We start from the raw sequence: 23,334 nt of genomic DNA on the forward strand, positions 1-23,334 counted from the left end.
GTATTTCAGATTAAATAAAAGTGGCATGTAAATTTTCTTGTTATAACTTGCTTTTAATTCTGATTCTCTTACTCAGAGAGCATGGATAAAAAATGTGGTTATTCTCAGAACATGAGAAATGGCGGAGATATTTGTCTTGCAAACAGTGCAACCACACATACAATACTTCGTGATCGAAAGTATTTCTCAAGCTTAATACCTACAAGAGTAGGGGTAACAACAATATCAGGACCTTCAGATGTAATTCAAGGTTCAGGGCAAGCCCAGATTATGTTACCAAATGGAACAATATTGTCCATACAGAATGCATTGTATGCTACTCGATCTACTCGAAATTTGTTGAATTTCAAAGACATACGTCTAAATGGATACCACATTGAAACAAAAAGTGCAGAAAATGTGGAGTATCTATGCATTACCTCCAATGATATCCAGAAGCGTATATTAGAGAAGTTGCGTGGTATGTCGAGTAGATTGTATTATACATACATAAGGACAATTGAATCACATATTGTCATGAACCAGAAGTTCATTGATTCAAAGGTTTACATGCTTTGGCATGACCGTCTGGGTCATCCAGGATCTACCATGATGCGTAGGATCATTACCAACTCTAATGGACATCCATTAGTGAGCAAACACATTGCTGCCTCAAATGATAACCCTTGCAAAGCTTGTTCTCAAGGGAAGTTGGTAATTAGACCATCTCAACTAAAGGTTGATGCTGAATCCCTATCATTTCTGCAAAGAATTCAAGGGGATATTTGTGGGCCTATTCAACCATCATGTGGACCATTTCGATATTTTATGGTTTTGGTTGATGCATCTACCCGATGGTCACATGTTTGTCTCTTGTCTACTCGGAATGTAGCCTTTGCGAGACTTCTTGCTCAGATAATTAAGTTACGAGCACAGTTCCCAGATTATCCCATTAAGTCTATCTGACTTGATAATGCTGGTAATATGTCTCAAACCTTTGATGATTATTGCATGACATTGGGCATTGATGTTGAACACCCTGTTCCTCATGTCCATACTCAAAATGGTTTAGCAGAAGCATTGATCAAGCGGCTTCAGTTAATAGCTCGCACTCTGCTTATGAAAACCAAATTACCAGTCTCTGCATGGGGACATACCATCTTACATGCTGCATCATTGGTTCGATTGAGACCTATAGCCAACCATCAATACTCTTCAGTATAACTCGTGTTTGGACATCAGCCAAACATTTCCCATTTACGAGTTTTTGGTTGTGCTATTTATGTGCCTATTGCGCCGCTGCAACGCACTAAAATGGGACCTCAGCGTAGACTGGGAATTTACTTGGGTTTTGATTCACCATCTATCATTAGATATTTGGAACCCTTGACAGGTGATATGTTTACAGCTCGTTTTGCTGATTGTCACTTTGATGAGACAATTTTCCCGTCGTTAGGGGGAGAAAAGACCGTTCCAGAAGAACAGAAAGAGCTGACATGGGTTGTTCCCACCTTGTCTCATTTTGATCCTCGCAGCATTCAATGTGAAAATGAAGTGAGAAGGATCGTTCATCTTCAAAGCATTGCCAATCAAATGCCAGATGCATTTAATGATGCTATGAAAGTGACAAAATCACATATACCAGCTGCAAATGCACCTGCAAGAATTGTTGTCCATGTTGGAGAAAATAAAGTGGCAGCGAATGATTCATCTAGCGCACGCCTGAAGCGTGGTAGACCCCAAGGTTCAAAAGATTCAGCCCCTCGAAAGAGAAAGTCGAGGGCACAACTGAATCTAAATGAAGTCATTCAAGAAGAGAAAATGAATGATACATCCACAATTCATGATTCTGGACTTCCAGAAAAAGAAAATGTCCTTGATGAGACATATGTCCCTGAAGAGACAGAAGTACATGAAAGAAAAGAAATCTCCATAAACTATGCATGTACAAATGAATTGTGGGATCGGAATGAAATAATCATCGATGATATGTTTGCATTTGCAGTAGCCACTGAAATCATCTTAAGTGATGATATTGAGCCCCGCTCTGTTGATGAATGCAAACAGAGACAGGATTGGCCTAAGTGGAAAGATGCAATCCAGGCAGAATTAAATTCCTTGAAAAGGTGGAATGTTTTTGGACCAGTAGTCCAAACCTCGCCTAATGTAAACCCCGTGGGTTACAAATGGGTATTCACAAGGAAACGAAATGAGAAAAACGAGATCGTTAGATACAAAGCTCGACTCGTTGCACAAGGTTTTTCTCAAAGACCTGGAATTGATTATGAGGAGACATACTCTTCTGTAATGGACGCAATTACGTTTCGTTACTTAATAAGTTTAGTGGTTTCAGAAAGACTTGACATGCGACTTATGGATGTCATCATTGCGTATCTATATGGAGAGTTAGATACTGACATCTATATGAAAGTCCCAGAAGGACTTAAGTTGCCTGAAACAAGTAATAAACCACGAGGTATGCTCTCGATCAAATTAAGGCGATCATTGTATGGTATGAAACAATCTGGACGAATGTGGTATAATCGTCTCAGTGAGTATTTGATCAAAGAAGGGTATATCAACAATGTTATTTGCCCTTGTGTGTTCATTAAGAAATCCAATTCTAGATTCGCTATAGTGGCAGTATATGTTAATGATATGAATCTAGTTGGGACTCCTGAAGAGCTCAATAAAACTGCTGAATATCTGAAAAGCGAATTTGAAATGAAAGACCTTGGAAAAACAAAATATTGTCTCGGCCTGCAGATCGAGCATTGTGCTAGTGGAATTTTGGTCCACCAATCAGCTTACATTGAAAAAATTCTGAAGCGATTTGGTATGGACAAGGCTTATCCACTAAGCATGCCAATGGTCGTTCGTTCTTTGGACATTAAGAAAGATCCATTCCGTCCAAAAGAAGATGATGAACTGGTCCTTGGTCCAGAAGTAGCATATCTGAGTGCAGTAGGTGCTTTGTTGTATTTAGCACAATGTACTAGACCAGATATAGCTTTTTCAGTTAACTTGTTAGCAAGGTATAGCTCTGCTCCAACAATTCGCCATTAGAAGGGTATCAAAGATGTATTGCGATACCTTCGTGGGACAACAGACATGGGTCTCTTCTACTCAAAGAACTCCACAGATGACCAGGTCCTTGTTGGATATGCAGATGCTGACTTCCTCTCTGATCCACATAAAGCCCGCTCACAAACTGGATATGTGTTTAAGAATGGAGATACAGCAATCTCATGGCGCTCAACCAAGCAAACATTAGTTGCTACATCTTCAAATCATTCAGAAATACTTGCTTTACATGAAGCAAATCGTGAATGTTCTTGGTTAAGATCAATGATCCATCATATCCGGAATTCATGTGGTCTAACTTCGAAGACAGACAATCCAACTGTCATCCATGAAGATAATGCAGCCTGTGTTGCCCAAATGAAGGAAGGATTCATCAAGGGCAATAAGACTAAACACATATCTCCAAAGTTTTTCAGTGCTCATGAGCTTCAGAAAGCTAAAGTTATTGAAATCAGACAAATCCGTTCAAATGAAAATCTGGCAGACTTGTTCACCAAATCTTTACCAAAGTGCACATTTCAGAAGTTAGTGCAAGGCATCGGATTACGTCGACTTACCAAACAGCTAAATTTGGAGAATGCGGAATCAGAGGGAGATACATATCAGGGGGAGTATCCATGATACATGCTTGTTGTACTATTTTTCCTTCGATTAGGATTTTTCCCACTGGGTTTTTCCTATCAAGGTTTTAACGAGGCAACATAAGCATACTTGACACTATATCAACGATCCAGGAAAGTTGTACTCTTTTTCCTTCGCTATGGTTTTTTCCCACTGGATTTTTCCAAGCAAGGTTTTAACGAGGCAACTCATGTTGATATGTGGGCATCCAAGGGGGAGTGTTGAAAAGTCTGATGACAATGAATGCCCACACAGTATGTTAGCAAAAGTCTTCAGCATGGGCAGAAGTTTTCAATGCCCATGCAAAGTGAAAGTTGAATACATAGAGATTGTATAGTCAGACGAAGTGTCATAAAATTTCAAAATGCATTAACTGCATCAGTTTGGAGTTGCTCTATAAATAGAGCACTCCGCATGTTTTTAAGTTACAAGAAAAGAAAAGAAGAAGTGAACGAGAGAAAAATATCAGTAACATCATCTATTTTCTCTGCTTTTATTTGTTATCTGACTGTGCTATAGTTTTAGTGTGGCATTTTACATCTATCTTGCACCTACCATTAAAAAGGTTATTCCTCTAACTTTGACCTTTTTATAACACAAATCAATATAAAATGCAATCGGGTGGAATGTCGTTCCATGCCTGAAATAAAGCTAATAAACACACGAAGCGTGTCGTTTCATGCCTAAACAGAGTCATTGTCGCTTATTGCCTGGCGCGAAGAAACGGTACTTCTCAACCGCTTTTCAAAAGCACTTGCAAACTCGAAGCTTCTCCCTGCAGATAGTAGACTTCATCCTTGTTCCACACAAATTCAGTCCTATATATTGTGGTAAGCCGCGATAATCTATTCGTAAGGAAAACTCTCCTGGAGCATGATCTTCTGTGCTCTTCCAAGACGAGAGATACCTCTCTAAACCGGTAACCAAGTCCCAACCAATCTTCATTTCCGGTAGGTATGTGTCACAAGGATAATTAAAACTCGGCCACAAGAAGTTATCCAGGTTAGTTTCATTTCCATCTTGCACCACAAGATTTCCAGAATCCAAGAGTTGCAACACTGGATTCCCCGCGATTCTTGAAGAATTCGATGACCACACAATGCTGTTTGAGCTATTGAGAAGGAGGACCAGAACTCCTTGCTCGGTGAGCTTCAAAAGTCCCGAAGAACCACCAAGTGGTGTTTCTCTGTTGGCTACCCACACAACTGCATCAGTAGAATCAGTGTACCATATTCCCACGTACCGGCTTTTCGATTTACCTGGGTTGAAGAATCCCAGTTCATAGCTTCCACCTACAGAAACCAGAGTTTCGCCATCTCTTATATATTGACTCGGAGTGATTGTGCCCAGTGCAGTTGCAGCTGAGATTCTTAGAAGGGAGAATAAGAAGAACAAGCACGTAAAAAAGCTTCTCAAGGCTTGCATCGTTGTTCTGAGATTGCATACTTTATCCAAAGAAATTAATACAAAAATTATGCAGAGAAGATGGATGGCCCAATGAAAAATCCAAGTAAATTAAAAGACTTGTTTTTTTAATTGACCCAACAACTTTGACTATTGACAATTTAGACTCAACTAAGTTGACTGCTTACTATAAAATTGATTGCCAAATAAATTCATATGACAAATACCTCTCTCCCAGCTGTCATGAAACAATAATTCACTTACGTAAATTACAAAAAGCTACATAAATTATGGATCGAATTATAATTTTATACCTCATCTTTTAAATAGTACAATTTAATATCTCAACTTATGTAAGATCTTTATTAAATTTTTTGTTAATTTAGTTGTTAAATGATGACGTGTCATGAGCGGGCCACTTATCTCCAACTTGAATAAAAAATTAATATATTTTTTATTTAACAATTAAATTAATTATGAAAAAAAATCATTAATTATTAATTTTTTATTTAACAATTAAATTAATTATAAAAAATCATTATTTATTAATAAATTATTAATTTTTTATTTAACAATTAAATTAATTCTAAAAAAATCATTAATTAAACTCTCTTCTTCCTCACTCACGCACTCTCTCTGCTGCAACTCTCGTTGCTCAGCCTCGCCTGCCAAGACGTCACGGTCGCCCCAAGAAAAACTCAGCATCTAAACAAGCCTGGAGATCTATGGATCTCGATACAGGGCAAGATTTACAACGTCTTCGATTGGACCAACCACCATCCCGGCGGCGAGCTCCTGTTGCTCAGCCTCGCTGGCCAAGACGTCACAGACGCCCGAGGAAAAACTCAGCACCCACAACCAACTTGGAGATCTATGGATCTGGGTAAAAGGCAAGATCTGCAACGTCTCCGATGGGGCCAACCGCCATCCCGGCAGCGAGCTCCCGTAGCTCCCTTAGCTCAGCTTCACCGACCAAGACGTCACGGATGCGTTCGTCGCCTACCACCCGGCTACGCCTGGCAGCACCTAGACCAGTTCTTCACCGGATTCCATCTCGAAAACTATTTTGTTTCCGAAGTTTCCAAAGATTACAGGAAGCTCGTCAACGAGTTTACGAAAATAGGGCTTTTCAAAAACAGGGGACACGGCGTCCATTTCTCTCTGTTTTTTGTGGCAATGTTGTTTACTCTGAACGTCTACGGCGTCTTGTGCTCCGCATCGGCTGGGTTCCGACGGATTCATGGGTGGGAGCAGAGAGAGTGAGTGAGTGAGGAAGAATAGTTTTTTTTTATTAATTTTTAATGTTAAATTAAAAATTAATTTTTTGTTCTAGTTAGAGAATGAAGGGTCCCACTCCTGTCATGTCATTATTTAACAGCCAAATTAATAGAAAATTTAACCTAGACAAGGTTATGTTAACTGCGAGATGCCTAGACAAGGTTTAGAGGTATTTCATGAGATGGGGTTGAATGGAGTGAGACCCAATGTAGTAACAGTTTCTTCAATCCTACCTGCTTGCTTGGCGTCGAAAGATTTGAATTGGGGAAGTCTAATTCATGGGTTTATGGTCAGACATGGAATGGAAGAGACCGTTAGCAGTGCCCTTGTAAATATCTATGCTAGTTGTCTGAGCATTAAACAAGCTCAGTTGGTATTTGATATGATGTCTAAACGAGAAGTCGTGTCCTGAAATGTACTTATAACTGCGTATTTTTCGAACAGAGATTGTGAAAAGGGTGTGTTGATGCACAAAATCGGCGAGAACTTTGGTACAACAGAAAGTGTCAAGTTTGTGACCTTTGCTAAGTTGCTCTGGTCATTAGTGTGGATAAGTATATAAATGAATAGAGATAGGGAAGCAAACAACACAAGATGTACGTCGTTCACCCAGATTGGCTATGTCCACGAAGTAAAGGAGTTCTCATTAGTTGTGAAGGGTTTACACAAATACATAGGTTCAAGCTCTCTTTTAGTGAGTTCTAGTGAATAATTTAGTACAAATGACATTAGGGATTATTGTAGGAGAATGATCCTTTTTTATAAAAGAGAGTTTCTAGCTTTGTTCTGACATTGACATGTGTCGTGTTGTGATTGGCCTCTGATATCGACACGTGTCGCACTATGATTGGCCTCTGATACCGACATGTGTCGTGTTGTGATTGGCCTCCTAGTTGGAGGAAAAGTCTTGTGGGTCCTTGACGATATGCTGTTGACCGGTGCTTAGTAGTTTCAGGATTGGTCAAGTATGGTACAAACAGTGCTCCCCTAAATTCCCGAGTGAAGGAAGCTCCTCGGTTGGGGACTTGCAAGATCCAAGCCATTGAGTAATGACAAAACTTTCAAGTACCGAAGTGTGGTGTCGCCTTCACTTGCCTTCTCTGTCCTGTAAGTAGATATGGCATTTTCTCTTGGAAATACTTTTCCTTCATCCATGAGTGGTATCTATAGTTGGCGTTGACGCACAAGGTAATGTATCATTTTCATTTAAAGCTTACTTGTAGTTTCGGGTTTGGTCAAGTGGATACAAACCATATAGTAGGAGTCCCCTAAGTCTCTAAGCGAAGAGATCTACCGAGGGAGGTGACAGACAAGGTAAGCAATCAGGGTTCCAAGCAATCAGTCTCAGATCGGTAGGTTGATCCTGGGTTCTGGCTGATTGTACTCATTCTCCCTGTCTCTCATTCAGCAATAAGGATAAAGAGAAGAAACAGGGAGAAGGGATGATATGAGGTACTCTTGTTTTTTGAGAAGACAGACGAATCGGCACGCGCTTTGTTGTACTTGACTTTCCACAGGTGTATTCTTGAACTAGGCAGGAGGGTTTTCTGGTTTCCTCCAAAGGAGCGAGCCGATTTCAGAATTTAAGGGTCAAAACAAGTCCGTCAAACCTGAAGTATGTTCGATCCTGATGATATGGGATACTTTTGCTGTTTGACAAAGTAGTAGATGTGGTATGACGAAGCTTTGTTCTTCGATGACGGTGCTAGCAAAAGGCTGTTGAGGCTTCTCGATCTCTTCAATTAGAGCAATGATGCCGAGCTTGGATTTGACTTAGACTCTTCCGTCTGGATTGTGCGGTTCCACAAGAAAGGCGTCGTGCTGTAGTGATCTGTTATAGCTAGTCGTTGAACCTTCTGCTTCAATCTTTTGTATAGCAGAAATGGTGTGCAACCTTTGCATTTAAATGGTCCTTCAGAGCACCACTTCTCAGTGACTCCTCCATGCTTGGCAGCTTTAGTGTAAAGAGCCAATATCGTACCAACTGTTCTGAGGTATTTGCCGAAGGAATTCGTGACCTTGACAACAGTTGAGGATGAGTACTCGAGAGCAATGCTAGGCAAGCGACCATGCAAAGGTTCCGGGCAATCAGTTCTAGATCGGAAGTTTGATTTCAGGTTCTGACTGATTGCATTCTTTCTCCTTGTCCTGCAAGTAAGAGTAAGGGCAAAGGAAAAGACAAGGAAAAAGTATGGTATGGGATACTCTTGCTTTCAACCCTGATGATATGAGATATTCTTGCTTGGATGTGGCTGGTTGGCATATTGTCGAGGGAGAAGAAGACGGAGTATTTCGAGAGGCTAGATTGGGAGTGCCATTTCGGATGTGAGGAAGGGTTGAGCATTTTTTTTTTATTTGGCAGGTCTGCCTTGCTGTGGAGGATAGAGGTCAACATATATAGGAATTGTCCCAACAGCAAGTAGTAATGATATTCCTTTACCCTTCTTGGTCAAAGCAATGTAGTGGTCGCTGTAAGGTTCACGTGTTTTAACTTTGTCAGAGCACTTTGAAAAAGTGGTCTGTGGTATCCAGAAAGCTGATGTTGCGTGTGAGGAATGTGGACAAATTTTATCCAATGAAATCCGACTTCTCGAAGTTCAGGGATCGGTGCCCCTTCGATTTCTGAGCAGGCAATCTTATTGGGGATATGGTTCTCGAGATTCGGAGAGCGGTGCCTCTTCGATTTCTGGGCAAGCAATCTTGTTGGAAGTGTTTTCTCAGATGTGAAGAAAGGTTGGGCATTTTTGCAAGTCTACTTTGCCACAGAGCATAGAGGTTGACACACATAAGGATTTTCCAATAATCAAGCAATGATGTTGTTCTTTTATCCTTGTGGGTAATAGTAGGGTAACTGGGCCTTCAATATTTACCTGTCTTAACTTTGTCAAAGTTCTTTGGCAAAGTTGTCCTTGGGATCCGAGGAACTGATGTCGCGTGTGAAGATTGCTAATAAATTTTAACCCAGGAAATCCGCTTCTTGAAATTTGGAGAGTGGTGCCTCTTCGATTATTGAACAAGCAGCCCTATTGAAGATCTGGCTCTTTCTTTTATAGGAGCACCAATGAAGTTCGAGGAGTCTGTTCTAAAAGTTATTGATTGTAAGAATTTTTCCCTTATTTTCGTACTTCTGAGACTTATTATACTTCATTTTTTTTCTTTATCTTTTCTGAGAATGTCTGGCCCGTCCGACCATCGTTTAGACTTGAATGTTGTAGAAGAGGTAGCCATGTCTCCTCAAGATAACATATGGCGCCTATCTTTCTTATCTCCTACTGGTCCCCTTACTATTGGGGACTCTGTGATGAAGAATGATATGACCGCTGCGGTGGTGGCCAAGAATCTTCTTACTCCCAAAGACAACTGACTACTTTCCAAATGATCCGATGAGTTGGCTGTTAAAGATTCTCTGGCTTTCAGTGTTTAATGTGCAGGTTCTGTGTCTAATACGGCCCAACGCCTATTTGCTCGAACCCGCCAAGTTGAATCGTTGGCGACTAAAGTGATAAGTCTCAAATAGGAGATCAGAGGGCTTAAGCACGAGAATAGACAGTTGCACATGCTCGCATATAGCTATTCTACAACCATGAAGAGAAAGCTTGATCAGTTATAGGAATCCGATGGTCAAATTTTAAATGATCATCAGAGGTTTGTGAGTTTGTTCTAAAGGCATTTATTGCCTTCATCCTCTGGGGCTGTACCACATACTGAAGCTCCAAATGATCAACCTCTGGTGCCTCGTCTTTCTGGGGTTCTGCCCAGTACTGAGTCTCCAAATAATCACCCTCTGGTGCCTCTTATTTCTGGGGTTTTGCCGAGTGTTAAGACTTCTCCTGAGTAGCCTTTGTGAAGGCACCATCCTGTTTGTTTGTTTTGATTCATGTGTATGCACGTATTTGTAATTTATCGAAGATATCAATAAACAAGCTTTACTTCATTCAACGTGTTGTGTTAAATACATTAAGGTATCCTTCACTAAGTTTTTTGAATTTTTTATTTTGTTGAAGTTTGCATGTTGAAACTTCGTGGGTGAACCCTATAGGTTGAAGTAGTGCTCCCTTAATTTCTTGAGTGAGGAAAACTTCTCGGTTGGGGACTTGAAAAATCCAAGGCACTGAGTAGTCTTGAAATTTCTGAGTACCAAAGTATAGTGGTATATGGTAGGAGTCCCCCAAGTCTCCGGTCGAGGGAGGTGTCTTGCTAGTAGGTAATTTTCCAAACAAAACTTCACCCATTTCCTTTCTAAGTGGTTGCCCAAAACTCCTCCTTCATATATATTTGTTATGAAAGTTGTTAGGCCCAAAGAAATGGAGGCCTAGGCTCATTTCTTTCTTTCTTTCTTTTCCTTTTTTTTTTTTTTTTTTTTTGGGGGTGAAGCTTTGATGTTGAAGTTTTGTAGATGAAGTTTTGGTGTTGAAGCTTTTGTGTTGAAGTTTTGGTGTTGAAGCTTTATAGTTGAGAGTTGAACCTTTGTAGGTGAAGTTTTTGGTGTTGAAGCTTTGGTGTTGAAGCTTTTATGTTGAAGCTTTGTAGTTGAGAGTTGAACCTTTGTAGGTGAAACTTTGGTGTTGAAGCTTTGTAGTTGAGAGTTGAACATTTGTAGGTGAAACTTTTGTATTGAAGCTTTGTAGGTGAAGCTTTTGTATTGAAGCTTTGTAGATGAAACTCTTGTGTTGAAACTTTGTAGGTGAAGCTTTTGTGTTGAAACTTTGTAGTTGAGAGTTTAACCTTTGTAGATGAAACTTTTGTATTGAAGCTTTGTTGAGCACCATAAATTGATCTTGTTTCACACTATCTTGATCAAGAGTGTGTGAAGCTTTTGAGAATTGTAGTTGCTCTCCATTGATGAAGTTTTGTTTGATGTTGAAACTTTGTAGGTAAAGCTTTTGTGTTGAAGCTTTGTTGGGCACCATAGATTGATTTTGCTTCACACTATCTTGATCAAGAGTGTGTGAAGCTTTTGAGAATTGTAGTTGCTCTCCATTGATGAAGCTTTGTTTGATGTTAAAACTTTGTAGGTGAAGGTTTTGTGTTGAAGCTTTGTTAGGCACCATAAATTGATTTTGCTTCACACTATTGAGCAAGAGATTGTGATGCAAGCCACACCTTGTAGTAGTTGAAGGTTTGGATGAAACATATAAATTGAATTTGCTTCGAATAGTCTTGATCAAGTGTGTGTAAAGCTTTCTATGAGTTGTAGTGTTTGCATTGTTACAAAGGAGAAATGTCTGAAGCAGATGTAAGAGGGTTGAAGAGCTTGATCTTCGTATACCATGCACTGAAGCCATTGTTGGGTTGCAATAAGACTTTGTTAGTGACTATAACTCTTGTTAGGCATAAGTGCTTCCCTAGTTGAGTTGTAAAGCTTGAGGGTTTTTGATTATTTGTGAATGCTAGAAGTTCACATGTACAAGTTGTACCACTCGTATTCTGGTTGGTGGAATGAATGGTGAGTTGCTTTTATCACTTGGTTAGTGGTATGAATGTGAGTTCCTTTATCACCTTTCATCACATTTCATTACTTGGTTGGTGGCACGAGGATGAGTTCCTTCTTCACTTGGTTGGTGGCATAAGTGGCAAGTTGCCAAATGATATTAGAGTACAGGTTGTACATTTTATCACCTGGTTGGTGGCATGAATGAAAGTACAGGTTGTACATTTCATCACCTGGTTGGTGAGAATAAGGGTGAGGTGTCGAGGCACATTGTAGCAAGTGTCGAATGACACAAAGTATGTTGAACCCTTTCGAAGCACAGTTGGCTTATGTATGGATGTGTTGGAATGTATGATGTTTATGTATGAATGTGTTGGAATGTATGATGTTTATGTTGATTGACATGAGTGATGCTTATGAATGCTTTGCTATGCATGAAGGGATCCCTTGTTTGGATATAAATCATGTTGACATATACTTAGACTTTATTTCATGTTGTAAGCATTCATGTTGAAGCTTCAAACCTGAACGTTTCAATAATAAGGATGTAAGGGAGTTAGGACCAAGTTGTCTAAATCATCTCTTTATTGAATTTATGCCAAATGACCTTCATTACATAAGATGCCGAATAGTCATAGCTCAACACTTGTACAATGTGAGTTTACTTGTAATAGTACTTTAAGTGATCAGTGTTCCATGGATGGCCAAGGGTCTTGCCATCGGAGCTTCTAAGCTTGTAAGAACCAGTGCGACTGATGCCAATAATTTCAAACGGTCCATCCCAATTTGGACTAAGCGTGCCTTCACTCGGGACTCTGTCGCAGAGTAGTCTTTTCTTCAATACCTAGTCCCCCACTTTGAAAGAGCGAGGTTTAACTCTTGAGTCATAGTAGTTGGAGATGCACTGCTTGTAAGCGACATTCCTCAAGTGAGCCTGGTTTCTGTGTTCCTCGACTAGATCCAAGTTGAAGGTGAGTTATTTGTCATTTTCACTTTGCATGTAGTTCTGGACTCGGAACGTTGCTTGCTCAAGCTCAACTGGGACAACAGCCTTTGTACCAAAGGCAAGTGAGAATGACGTTTCTCCTGTTGAAGTCCGATATGAAGTGTGGTATGACCAAAAAACTTGGGGTACAAATTCTGGTCAACAACCTTTAGCCTTGTCCAAGATGGTTTTCAAAGTGCGCTTGATTATTTTGTTGATAGCCTCAACTTGTCCGTTAGACTGGGGAAGAGCTGGGGAGGCAAAACATAAGTTGATATTGAACTTAGAACAGAACATCCTGAACTTCTTGTTGTCGAACTGTCGCCCATTGTTCATGACTATCGCATTAGGAATGCCAAATCTGCAAAGGATGTTCTTCCATACGAAGTCTTCTATTTTTATCTCAGTAATGGTTGTCAAGGGTTCTACTTCGGCCTACTTTGTGAAGTAATCAACTGCAACGATTGCATAGCGGACCTTGCCCTTTCCTGCAGGCATTGGGCCGATCTAAATCAAGTCCCCATTGGACGAAGGGTCAAGGGCTGATCATAGGAGTAAGAGGCTCGGGAGGGGAATGATGAATAGTTGCGTAGCGTTGACACTTATCACATGAGCGGGATATTCTGATAGCATCTTGGTGGAGTGTTGGCCAGTAATATCCTTGGCGAAAAGCCTTGTGTGCTAGGGATCGAGATCCAGTATGATCTCCGTAGACTCCTTCATGTATTTCTCGAAGGACAATTTTCGCTTCCGCAGGTGTAAGGCACCGTAAGTATGGTAGGTTAAAACCTCGCTTGTAGAGTTGGTCATTAATGATCAGGTAGCAGGTAGACTTGTATCGAATCTGTTTAGCTTGGACTTTATCATTTGGGAGAGTGCCATGAATAAGGAATTTATAAATTGGGGTGATCCAGCTATCCTCCTGTTGTAAGTTGCACACTTCTGTGACCATGATGTTTGGTGCTGTCAACAATTCGACATGAATTTTTCTCCCAATCTTGTTTTCCACTGCTGAGGCGAGCCGAGCCAAAGCATTTGCATGACTGTTTGCCGCTCGAGGGACTTGGGTGATCTGGTAGTGGAAATGCTTGAGCAAAAGCTGCGTTTGCGCAAGATAAGCTGCCATGGAGTTATCCTTAGCATCAAAGTTGTTCGTGACATGGTTAACCACCAGTTAGGAGTCACTGAAGATATTAATTTGTTTAACTCCAAGGTGTTTGGCCAAACGCAAACCTGCTAAAAGGGCCTCATACTCGGCTTCATTGTTTGATGTCTTGAATTTGAAACGAAGAGCATACTCCATTGCCACTTTGTCGGGGGTAGTAAGGACTAGTTCTGCTCCACAACCCTGTTGGTTAGATGAGCCATCAACATATAGAGTCCATACTGGGAGTGTTGGTTCTACCTATCAGGTTTCCAAGGGTGATGAAGTTGCTGCCTTAGGTGTAGGAGAAATGTCAACGGGATAAGTGAATTTGGCAATGAAATCTGCAACTGCTTGACCCTTTTCAGTTAACTTTGGGTGGTATGAGATGTCAAACTCTCCCAGTGCTATGGCCTATTTGAACATTCATCCCGAAGTGTCAGGACTCTGAAGTATTTGTCGAAGGGGGTGATTGGTAAGCACGATGATGGAGTGTGCTTGGAAGTAGGGGCGAAGTTTCCGAGCAGACATGACTAATGCTAGAGCTAATTTCTCAATGTTAGAGTATCGTGTCTCCGCATCTTGTAGAGTTTTGCTAGCGTAGTAGACAGGTCGTTCGATACTACCATCCCTACGAATGAGGACGGAACTAACTGCTGAAGCTGAGACAGATAGATAGACAATTAGGGTGTTGCCAACTTCATGTTTGGAAAAGAGAGGGGCTTTACTCATGTACTCCTTGAGGTTCTTAAATACTTCGGCACGTTCATCGGTCCACGTAATGTACTTCTTACTTCCCTTAAGTGCTTTGAAAAAAGGAGCGCATTTGTCTGTGGCCTTAGAGATGAACCTGGTTAAGCCTGCCACCTTGCCGGTAAGGCTCTGGATGTCTTTTGAGGTTACTGGTTCTTTCATGTCCATGATTGCTTTGATTTTCTCAGGGTTAGCTTCAATGCCTCGTTAGCTAATCATGAAGCCCAAGAATTTTCCAGAGCCCACACCTAAAGCGCATTTGTTGGGGTTCAACCTCATTCGATACTTCTTCAGGATGGAGAAGGTTTCAAACAAGTTGGCAATGTGTTGGTCAGCATGTTTGCTTTTGACTAACATATCATCAACATAAACTTCCATGTTTTTCCCAATCTGTTCAGCGAACATTGAATTGACTAATCTTTGATAAGTCGCCCCTTTATTCTTTAGGCCGAATGGCATGACTTTATAGCAATATAGTCCTCTATCAGTAGTGAAGGCCGTGTGTTCTTGGTCCGAAAGGTTCATGAGGATTTGATTATACCCTAAGTAAGCATCTATGAAGCTCAAAAGTTCACACTCTGCTGTAGAGTCTACAAGTCTATCAATGAGAGGAAGGGGAAAGCTATCATTCGGGCATCATTTGTTTAAGTCGGTGTAGTCGACACACATTCTCCACAAGATCTTTTGAAGCAAGAGACTTTCCTCAGTCGGATTTTTCTTAACAATGACCACACTTGCTACCCACGTTGGATAATTGACTTCACAGATGAAACCTATGCTTTTGAGTTTTTCAACTTCTGCCTTCATTGCTTCATATCGTTCAGCATCATAAGATCTTCGCTTCTGTCTCACTGGCTTGGTCTTGGGATCAATACTCAAGCGATGACAGATGATATCGGGAGAGATGTCTGGCATGTCCTCGTATGACCAGGCGAAGACTTCAGTGTTCTTTTGCAAAAAAAAAGATCAATGCCAACCGAATAGGTGGTGACAAAGTGGTGCCAATCTTCACTATGCGATATGGATAATCTTTTGAGATAGAGACCTTCTCCAACTCTTCAGCAAGTTGTGCTTTCTGGGTGAAAGAGTTATCTCGAGGATCGTTGGGTTGATTGTTACCACCGAGAATATTCAAGTTGGTTTTGTCCGAGCTGGTCTTGACAACTTGGCCATGTATAGAAAGTGTTTCTTTGGGTACATGCAAGTGTTGTTGCTTGACTGAAGTGTTGTAACATGATCGTGCACTAAGTTGATCTTCTCTAATGTAACCATTGCCATAGGGGGTTGGAAATTTCATCAACAACATATGCGTGGATACCATGGCCTTGAGATCATTAATGCATATGCGCCCAAAGATGACATTGTATGCTATTGGGCAGTCAACCACCAAGAAGTTAGTGGTGATGGTGGCTGTGTACGGGCCTGTACCGATGGTGAAGGGTAAATGTACGCTCCCTAAAGGTTGCATGACATCACCAAAAAAGCTTATCAGAGGAGAAACCGAGTGATCGAGCAAGTGTTCAGCTACATTAAGTGTTTTGAAAGCTTCAGCAAACATGATATTGACTGACACCCCCGTGTCTACCAGGATTCGTCGTACATCAAAGTTGGCTATGTGAGCCTCCACAATCAGTGGGTCATTGTGAGGATAGATGATACCTCTTTCTTCCTCAGGGTAGAAACATATTGGATCCTAGTTAGGCTTTTGATACTTGCCTCCCCTAATGTCTTCCACGTGAAACACTTGGTGGCCAGGCTTCAACGTTCGTTCATTGTTTTTCATGGCCCTGTTGGAAGATTCAGATATGGGTGTGCCATCGCTTATGGAATATATCACATTCACTTGGCGTTGGTTGCAATTATCCCTTGGAGGGTGAAGGAGAAACTGGTCAATTTTTCCTTCACGTGCCAAAGCTTCAATATGATCACGAAGGGTGATACATTTCTCGCCGTCATGACCATTATACTCGTGGTAACCACAAAACATGCCTGTGTTCTTCGTGGACTTGAAATCTGGCTCCCCCGACCTTGGTTTTGGTATCAAGTGAGCTATACTAGGGTAAATGGCTGTGCATGTGGCGTTCAAAGGTGTGTATGTCTCATACCTCAGGGTATGACCATTCTTGACACGTGTTTGGCCCACTACATTGACTACCTGGGGGCGGATATTATCGTGGTGATACCGTTGGCTATTGTGATAATGCCCCTTACTCTTTTTATTAAAATGAGACTGGTGAGGATGGAAGTCTTTCCTCTTGCCTTGAGAATGATACGCATGTTGACTTGGCGAGGTATTAGGTAGGGCAGAGGGAAGCGTCGCTGCTATTTGGAAGGTTGAGGTATTCTCATTCGGTTGGATTTGGCTTCCACTCCCCATTTGCTGATAGGGGATGGCTATAGGGAGTTTCCCTTGATATGTCCTTGCCTCGGCGGAGGCATGGTTATAAGCATGTGCCATTACCTCAGAGTAAGTCTTCCAAGTGTTAGCATTGATCATGTACTAGAAGAAACAGTCGCGTAGGCCTGCCATAAAGGCTTTAAGGGCGGTCTTGTCATCTGCCTCAGCGCAGCGAGAATACTCATGGCTGAAGCGGCCAGCATACTTTCGTAGTGACTCATCCGGCTTCTGGCGAATAGTGTACAAGTCAACTGTGGAATGCAAGCGATCTGTCTGGAAGATATGTTGAGAGACAAATAGTTTCCTCAGTTCCTCAAATGAGTCTACTGTCTCCAGTGGAAGACGACAATACCAATTCAGAGCTCCGCCAGAGAAGGTAGAGAAGAAGAGAAGACATCGTTCTTCGTCAATATGCATCTGGTATGCCATGGTGGACTCAAAGAGGTTAAGGTGTTCAATCGGGTCCTCCCTTCCAGAGTTGTAAGCCAAGCTTCTGATTTGTCGGTGTCGAGGATCCTCCTTGTAAGAGTGCCAGGCCTAGGTTGGTTCCAGTTAGGTATTTCAGCCTGACGTTCGGCCTTCAACTTGTTTACTTCCTCAAGGAGTTGTAGGACAAGCGGGTCCTGAGTGGGGTTAAGTACTGCTGGATTCTTCTTCCGTAAGTCTTCATCTCCTCTTGGAAGTAGGAAAGCTTGATCAAGGGCATGAGATTTTTCTTTGGACTCATCGTATTGACTTCCAAGGCGAGTCTGTCGAAACGCCCCCGAATCTCTCGTACCTTCATATTCCTCTAAGACATGTCGCTCATTCCCTAGATTGGCAATTGGCTTGGGGCATGGGAGAGGATTGAACCTTTCAGAAACCCTTGGATCATTGACCTTCGAGCTTATATGGATGGGGTTCTCTCGATGTTACCTCAGGAAGTCCCGACAGTTTCGATAAACGGCTTTTGATCCTTCTACTCCTTCTACAAGAAGATGCCTTCCTCCACTTCTCCTGCTTCGGGTCGAAGCAGCTGGGTCGAGAAAGGTCTCATGTTGATCAACACCTTAATGAGTAACTCGCTCCCCATTAGGGATATTCATGTTGAAAGCAGCTGATCCCCCGTGTTGGGGGCACCCAGGTGGTGGTTGACTTCCTCAGGGGCGAGGAGTTCGTGTGTTTGAGTATGCCTAGCTTCATGGAGCATTCCGAAGAGCTTCTTATACTGCTTCTGGAGGATCTCATTCTTTATCGCTATCTTGTTGTTCTGAGCCTCTAGCTCATCGACTTTAGCCTGAAGAGCAAACCTCTTTCGTTCCTTCTTTCGTTGCTTTGCACTAAGTGCGAGGGGGGTGTCGTTCTGCGTGCTGTGGCTCCCTTCACTCCCCATGTTGGAGAATGGTGCCTGGTCAAAAGAAAGTGTGCGAATGGTGGAAACCAGCTTGACAAAGCTGGAGAGAGTAGGAATAAGTGCGATTCCTATACACGGCGCCAAATGTTGATACACAAAATCTGCGAGGACTTTGGTACAACAGAAAGTGTGAAGTTTATGACCTTCACTAGATTGCTCTGGTCGTTAGTGTGGATAAGTATGTAAAGTATGTAAATGGATAGAGACAGGAAAGCAAATAACACAAGATGTACGTGGTTCACCCAGATTGGCTATGTCCACTGAGTAGAGGAGTTCTCATTAGTTGTGAAGGGTTTACACAAATACATAGGTTCAAGCTCTCTTTTAGTGAGTTCTAGTGAATAGTTTAGTACAAATGACATTAGGGATTATTGTGGGAGAATGATCCCTTTTTATAGAAGAGAGTTTCTAGTTTTGTTCTGACATTGACACGTGTCGTGTTGTGATTGACCTTTGATATCGACACGTGTCGCGCTATGATTAGCCTCTGATACCGACATGTGTCGTGTTGTGATTGGCTTCCTGGTTGGAGGAAAAGTCTTGTGGGTCCTTGACGGTATGCTGTTGACCGGTGCTTAGTAGTTTCAGGATTGATCAAGTATGGTACAAACAAGGTGTAACTTTATTTTATAGGATGAGAAGGGAAGTTGTTAAGTTGGATGGTGCTTCATGGAATGCTGTTATTGGTGGGTGCTTGAATAATGGGCAGACGGAACAGACGCTGAAAATGCTCGGACAGATGAAAGAATCAGGAATTAAGCCCAACCAGATCACAATTACTAGTTTGTTACCAGCTTGCAAAGATTTGGAGAGCTTAAGGGCAGGCAAAGAGGTGCACAGTTACATCTTTAGGAATTGTTTAATGGAGGACTTGGCTACCACAACAGCTTTGGTTTTCATGTACGCGAAATGTGGTGAGTTGGAACTTTCTCAGAGGGTCTTTGATATGATGCCAAGAAGGGATACAGTTGCTTGGAATACGATGATCATCGCAAACTCGATGCATGAGAATGGAGAAGAAGCCTTGTTGCTATTCAGAAAAATGTTAAGACTCCGGGGTGAAGCCCAATTCTGTTACTTTCACTGGTGTTTTGTGCGGTTGTAGCCATTCTCGGGCTGGTTGGTGAAGGCATCATGGTTTTTTATTCAATGAGGAGGGATCACTCAATAGAACCTGATGCAGATCATTACTCATGCTTGGTTGATGTGCTTAGCCGTGTTGGTCGCCTAGTAGAGGCATATCAGTTCATACAAAGAATGCCAATGGAACCTACTCCCGGTGCTTGGGGAGCATTGCTTGGTGCATGCAGAGTTCATAAAAATGTAGGCTTAGCGAAAATTGCAGCAAACAAGCTCTTCGAGATTGAACCAGATAACCCTGGCAACTATGTGTTGTTGTCCAACATTTTAGTCACTGCCAAGCGATGGGAAGAAGCTTCAGAAACTAGGAAGTTAATGAGAGACAGAGGAATCGCAAAAACACCGGGTTGTTCTTGGGTTCAGCTGAAGAATAGAGTCTACTCTTTTGTTGCCGGTGATAGGAGTAATGAGCGAAGCACGGAGATATACAAGTTTCTGATTGACATGGGTGAGAAGATGAGATTGGTAGGGTATGTCCCCAACACTGATTTTGTTCTGCAAGATGTGGATCAAGAGGACCTTTGCAACCACAGTGAGAAACTTGCTGTTGCTTTTGGGATACTCAATTTGAATGGCGAATCGACAATACGGGTATTCAAGAATTTAAGGATATGTGGGGACTGCCATAATGCCATCAAGTTCATGGCCAAGATTGTTGGTTTGCAGATTATTGTTAGAGATTGTTCTTGTAGAGATTTCTGGTGATTTTCGGTATCCGGGTTATTGAATGATGTGGCAAGGTGCTTGAAACTGAAGTGGCTAAGTGTATTTACTCAAGCCCTCGAGCACTTATCAAGGGGTCTCACCAGGGTTAGAGCATTGTTCTAGAGACATCAAACACTGCTCGAGGGAGTCAGGAGTGACTATATTTCTAAATCTTGAATAAAAAGATAGTGTCTAAATTTGTGAAAGTACACCTTATCACATTCATAGCGACAGCCCATCCATGAATACGGAGCCCATAAACTCCGGACCATGCAAGCGTAGCCCATCCGAGTACGTGCTTCACAAGCTGGTCAAAATGCGTGTGGATGTAAGCCACCCCCAGCGTACTGGATAACAAAGTATGGTAGTGGTCCCAGTGGACACCGGACAGTGATACTAACATTTTAATTCGTTCTACCAGTTACCTTCTTATTTTGGGGTCTGATTTTACAAGTTACCAGATTAGAAAAGGAAAAACAGAAATTCATTTTGTTTAGCAGTGGGATGGCAAATGGACCAACCAATCATTCCTGAAAAAAAAACCCAGCAGCTGAAGAAATCGAGTGTATGTATGTTAATTATTTCCTCTCTCTCTCTCTCTCTCTCTCTCTCTCTCCATTTCTTGTTCATCTCTCGTTTTTTGATTGATTCGTGTTAAAATTATCCGGTCCATCTTATCCGTGTTCATCCTGAAAAAACATTCTGTCATCCATTTGTTTATGTTCATTTGATGAGAATTTAACCAGCCCAGATTTTTTATCCTTGTTATCTGTGGCAAAAAGTTTCAATCTTTTGTAGTATATTTTAGCTCTGTCAATGGCGGTTCTCGTAAATTTAGTGTCTCCAATTGCACACCCATCGTCAGAAACCACCAGAAAAACTTGTGGGTTCTTCTCCCACATCAGGAATCTCCAACCCCTTTCCCTTAGCAAGGGATTTTCCAGAGTTTTGGCGGCTTCCCAGATCACGATTTCTCCGAAAGACACTGTTTTCGCCTTGCCCAACTGGAGGCATGCCAAGAATGACAGAAGAAGTAAGGAGCTCAGACTCATTGATGCCTTTGTGCACTTGGAGTCTATGGTGGGGAAGGGCCAGAAGCCTGATGTGGCCCAGGCAACTCAGCTCTTGTATGACCTCTGCAAAGCGAATAAGATGCGAAGGGCAGTCAGAGTCATCGAAATGATGGTTGTTTCCGGCATTATACCTGATGCAGCTTCTTATACTTTCTTGGTGAATTACTTGTGTAAAAGAGGCAACATTGGGTATGCAATGCAGCTGGTAGAGAAGATGGAGGAATATGGATATCCAACGAATACTGTGACCTACAATTCGCTCGTCAGAGGGCTTTGCGTTCGTGGAAACTTGAATCAGAGCTTGCAGCTTTTGGATAGACTGATACAGAAGGGTCTGATTCCGAATGTTTATACATACACTTTCTTACTTGAAGCTGCTTATAAGGAAAGAGGGGTCAATGAAGCCATGAAGCTCCTGCAGGAGATAATTGCTAAAGGTGGAAAGCCTAATGTGGTCAGTTACAATGTCTTGTTAACTGGTTTGTGCAAGGAGGGTAGGACTGATGAGGCATTTCGGCTCTTTAGAAGTTTGCCTTCGAAGGGGTTCGATCCAAATGTTGTCAGCTATAACATCGTACTAAGGAGTTTGTGTCACGAGGGTAGGTGGGAAGAGGCAAATGTGCTTTTGTCTGAGATGGAAGGAGAGGATCGAGCCCCTTCCATAGTTACGTATAACATCTTAATTGGTTCGCTTGCACTTCATGGTAGAACTGAACATGCTCTTCAAGTTTTGGACGAAATGCAAAGAGGTCGGTTCAAGCCTACCGCTGCCAGCTACAATCCGATCATTGCTCATCTCTGCAAAGAGGGGAAAGTGGATGGTGCGGTTAAGTGTCTAGACCAAATGGTTCATCGGCGGTGTAATCCTAATGAGGGAACATTCAATGCCATTGCTGTGCTCTGTGAGGAAGGTTTGGTGCCAGAGGCATTCTCTATCATTCAAAGCCTCTGCAATAAACAAAAGTGCTCCAGCTACGAGTTGTACAAAAACGTAATCACAAGCTTGTGTCGGAAAGGGAACACGTTTCCAGCATTTCAGTTATTGTACGAAATGACCAAGCACGGTTTCACTCCAGATTCTTATACGTATTCATCTCTGATCAGAGGATTGTGTTTGGAGGGTATGCTGGATGAGGCCATGGAGATTTTCAAGGTGATGGAAGAAAACAGCCTTAGGCCTGATACGGACAATTTCAATGCTCTTATACTCGGTTTCTGCAAGTCTCGAAGAACAGACTTGTCCTTCCAGGTTTTTGAGATGATGATCGAGAAAGGGTGTATGCCTAACGAAATGACCTACACCATTCTTGTGGAAGGGATTGCGCACGAAGGAGAACTGGAACTGGCAGCCAGAGTCTTAAAAGAGTTGCACCTGAGACACGTAGTGAGTCCAAATACAGTGGAAAGACTGGTTATGCAGTACGACTTTGAGGATTTACCGGGATAGAAACGAGGGAAAACAAAACGGAAATACTGTGACAGGAGAGAAAAGCAAAGAAGATTATGGCCAAATCGTTTCTAGGGCCAAGAAGTTTTGGAAACTCAATTCCGGCAGGCTGTTCAATCGTTTGGTGTAGATCGGTCGATGAGGGAAGAAGGGAAAACGATAGGAGATGCATTCCTTATGACCATTGACATATATATTCAGGCTTTGGAATTGGGCAGCATTGAACAAGTTCAAGACAGAAGTTTTGATCTACACACTTTACTTTATGTACTTGAAGCTAATTATTTTATGAGAGGATTTAACTCTGGAGAGAACTTGCATTCTTCAGTTTTGTTCTGTAAATTAAGTCCGACAGCTGTTCTGAGATCCGTTTCAAACTCCATGTTGGTACCACTTGAAGAACAAAACTCAGAGACCTGTTTCAAACTTTTACTCGTTTAATTTCTTTGCTTCGTAAATAAATATGTTTATGTTTTTTCCGATGATAGGTTATCGGGTT

General features: G+C 41.8%; 4 protein-coding genes across 4 annotated transcripts; 2 read left to right on the top strand and 2 right to left on the bottom strand.

The window, feature by feature from the left end:
- Positions 1–4,428: 4,428 nt before the first annotated feature.
- LOC125470547 (G-type lectin S-receptor-like serine/threonine-protein kinase At4g27290) lies at positions 4,429–5,109 on the bottom strand. The gene has a single exon (XM_048569773.1). The coding sequence runs from the start codon at positions 5,107–5,109 to the stop codon at positions 4,429–4,431; it is 681 nt and encodes a 226-aa protein (XP_048425730.1).
- A 10,206-nt stretch (positions 5,110–15,315) lies between these two features.
- On the bottom strand, positions 15,316–16,237 carry LOC125470548. The gene is made up of 2 exons (XM_048569774.1): positions 15,725–16,237; positions 15,316–15,627 (listed from the first exon to the last, which is right to left on the bottom strand). Exons 1-2 carry the CDS (start codon positions 16,235–16,237, stop codon positions 15,316–15,318), a joined length of 825 nt encoding a protein of 274 aa, XP_048425731.1.
- A 2,867-nt stretch (positions 16,238–19,104) lies between these two features.
- LOC125470549 (pentatricopeptide repeat-containing protein At1g20230-like) lies at positions 19,105–20,315 on the top strand. The gene is made up of 2 exons (XM_048569775.1): positions 19,105–19,528; positions 19,576–20,315. The coding sequence occupies exons 1-2, from the start codon at positions 19,105–19,107 to the stop codon at positions 20,313–20,315; spliced, it is 1,164 nt and encodes a 387-aa protein (XP_048425732.1).
- Positions 20,316–20,708: 393 nt separating this feature from the next.
- LOC103951979 (pentatricopeptide repeat-containing protein At1g79080, chloroplastic-like) lies at positions 20,709–23,315 on the top strand. Its single transcript, XM_048569816.1, has one exon. It carries the CDS (start codon positions 21,132–21,134, stop codon positions 22,833–22,835), a length of 1,704 nt encoding a protein of 567 aa, XP_048425773.1. The 5' UTR covers positions 20,709–21,131; the 3' UTR covers positions 22,836–23,315.
- Positions 23,316–23,334: the final 19 nt, after the last annotated feature.

Source organism: the organism of the source record quoted next, unplaced genomic scaffold (genome assembly GCF_019419815.1).
Source record: "Pyrus x bretschneideri cultivar Hongxiangsu unplaced genomic scaffold, Pyrus_bretschneideri_v1 Contig50, whole genome shotgun sequence".
NCBI classification, from domain to species: Eukaryota; Viridiplantae; Streptophyta; class Magnoliopsida; order Rosales; family Rosaceae; genus Pyrus; species Pyrus x bretschneideri.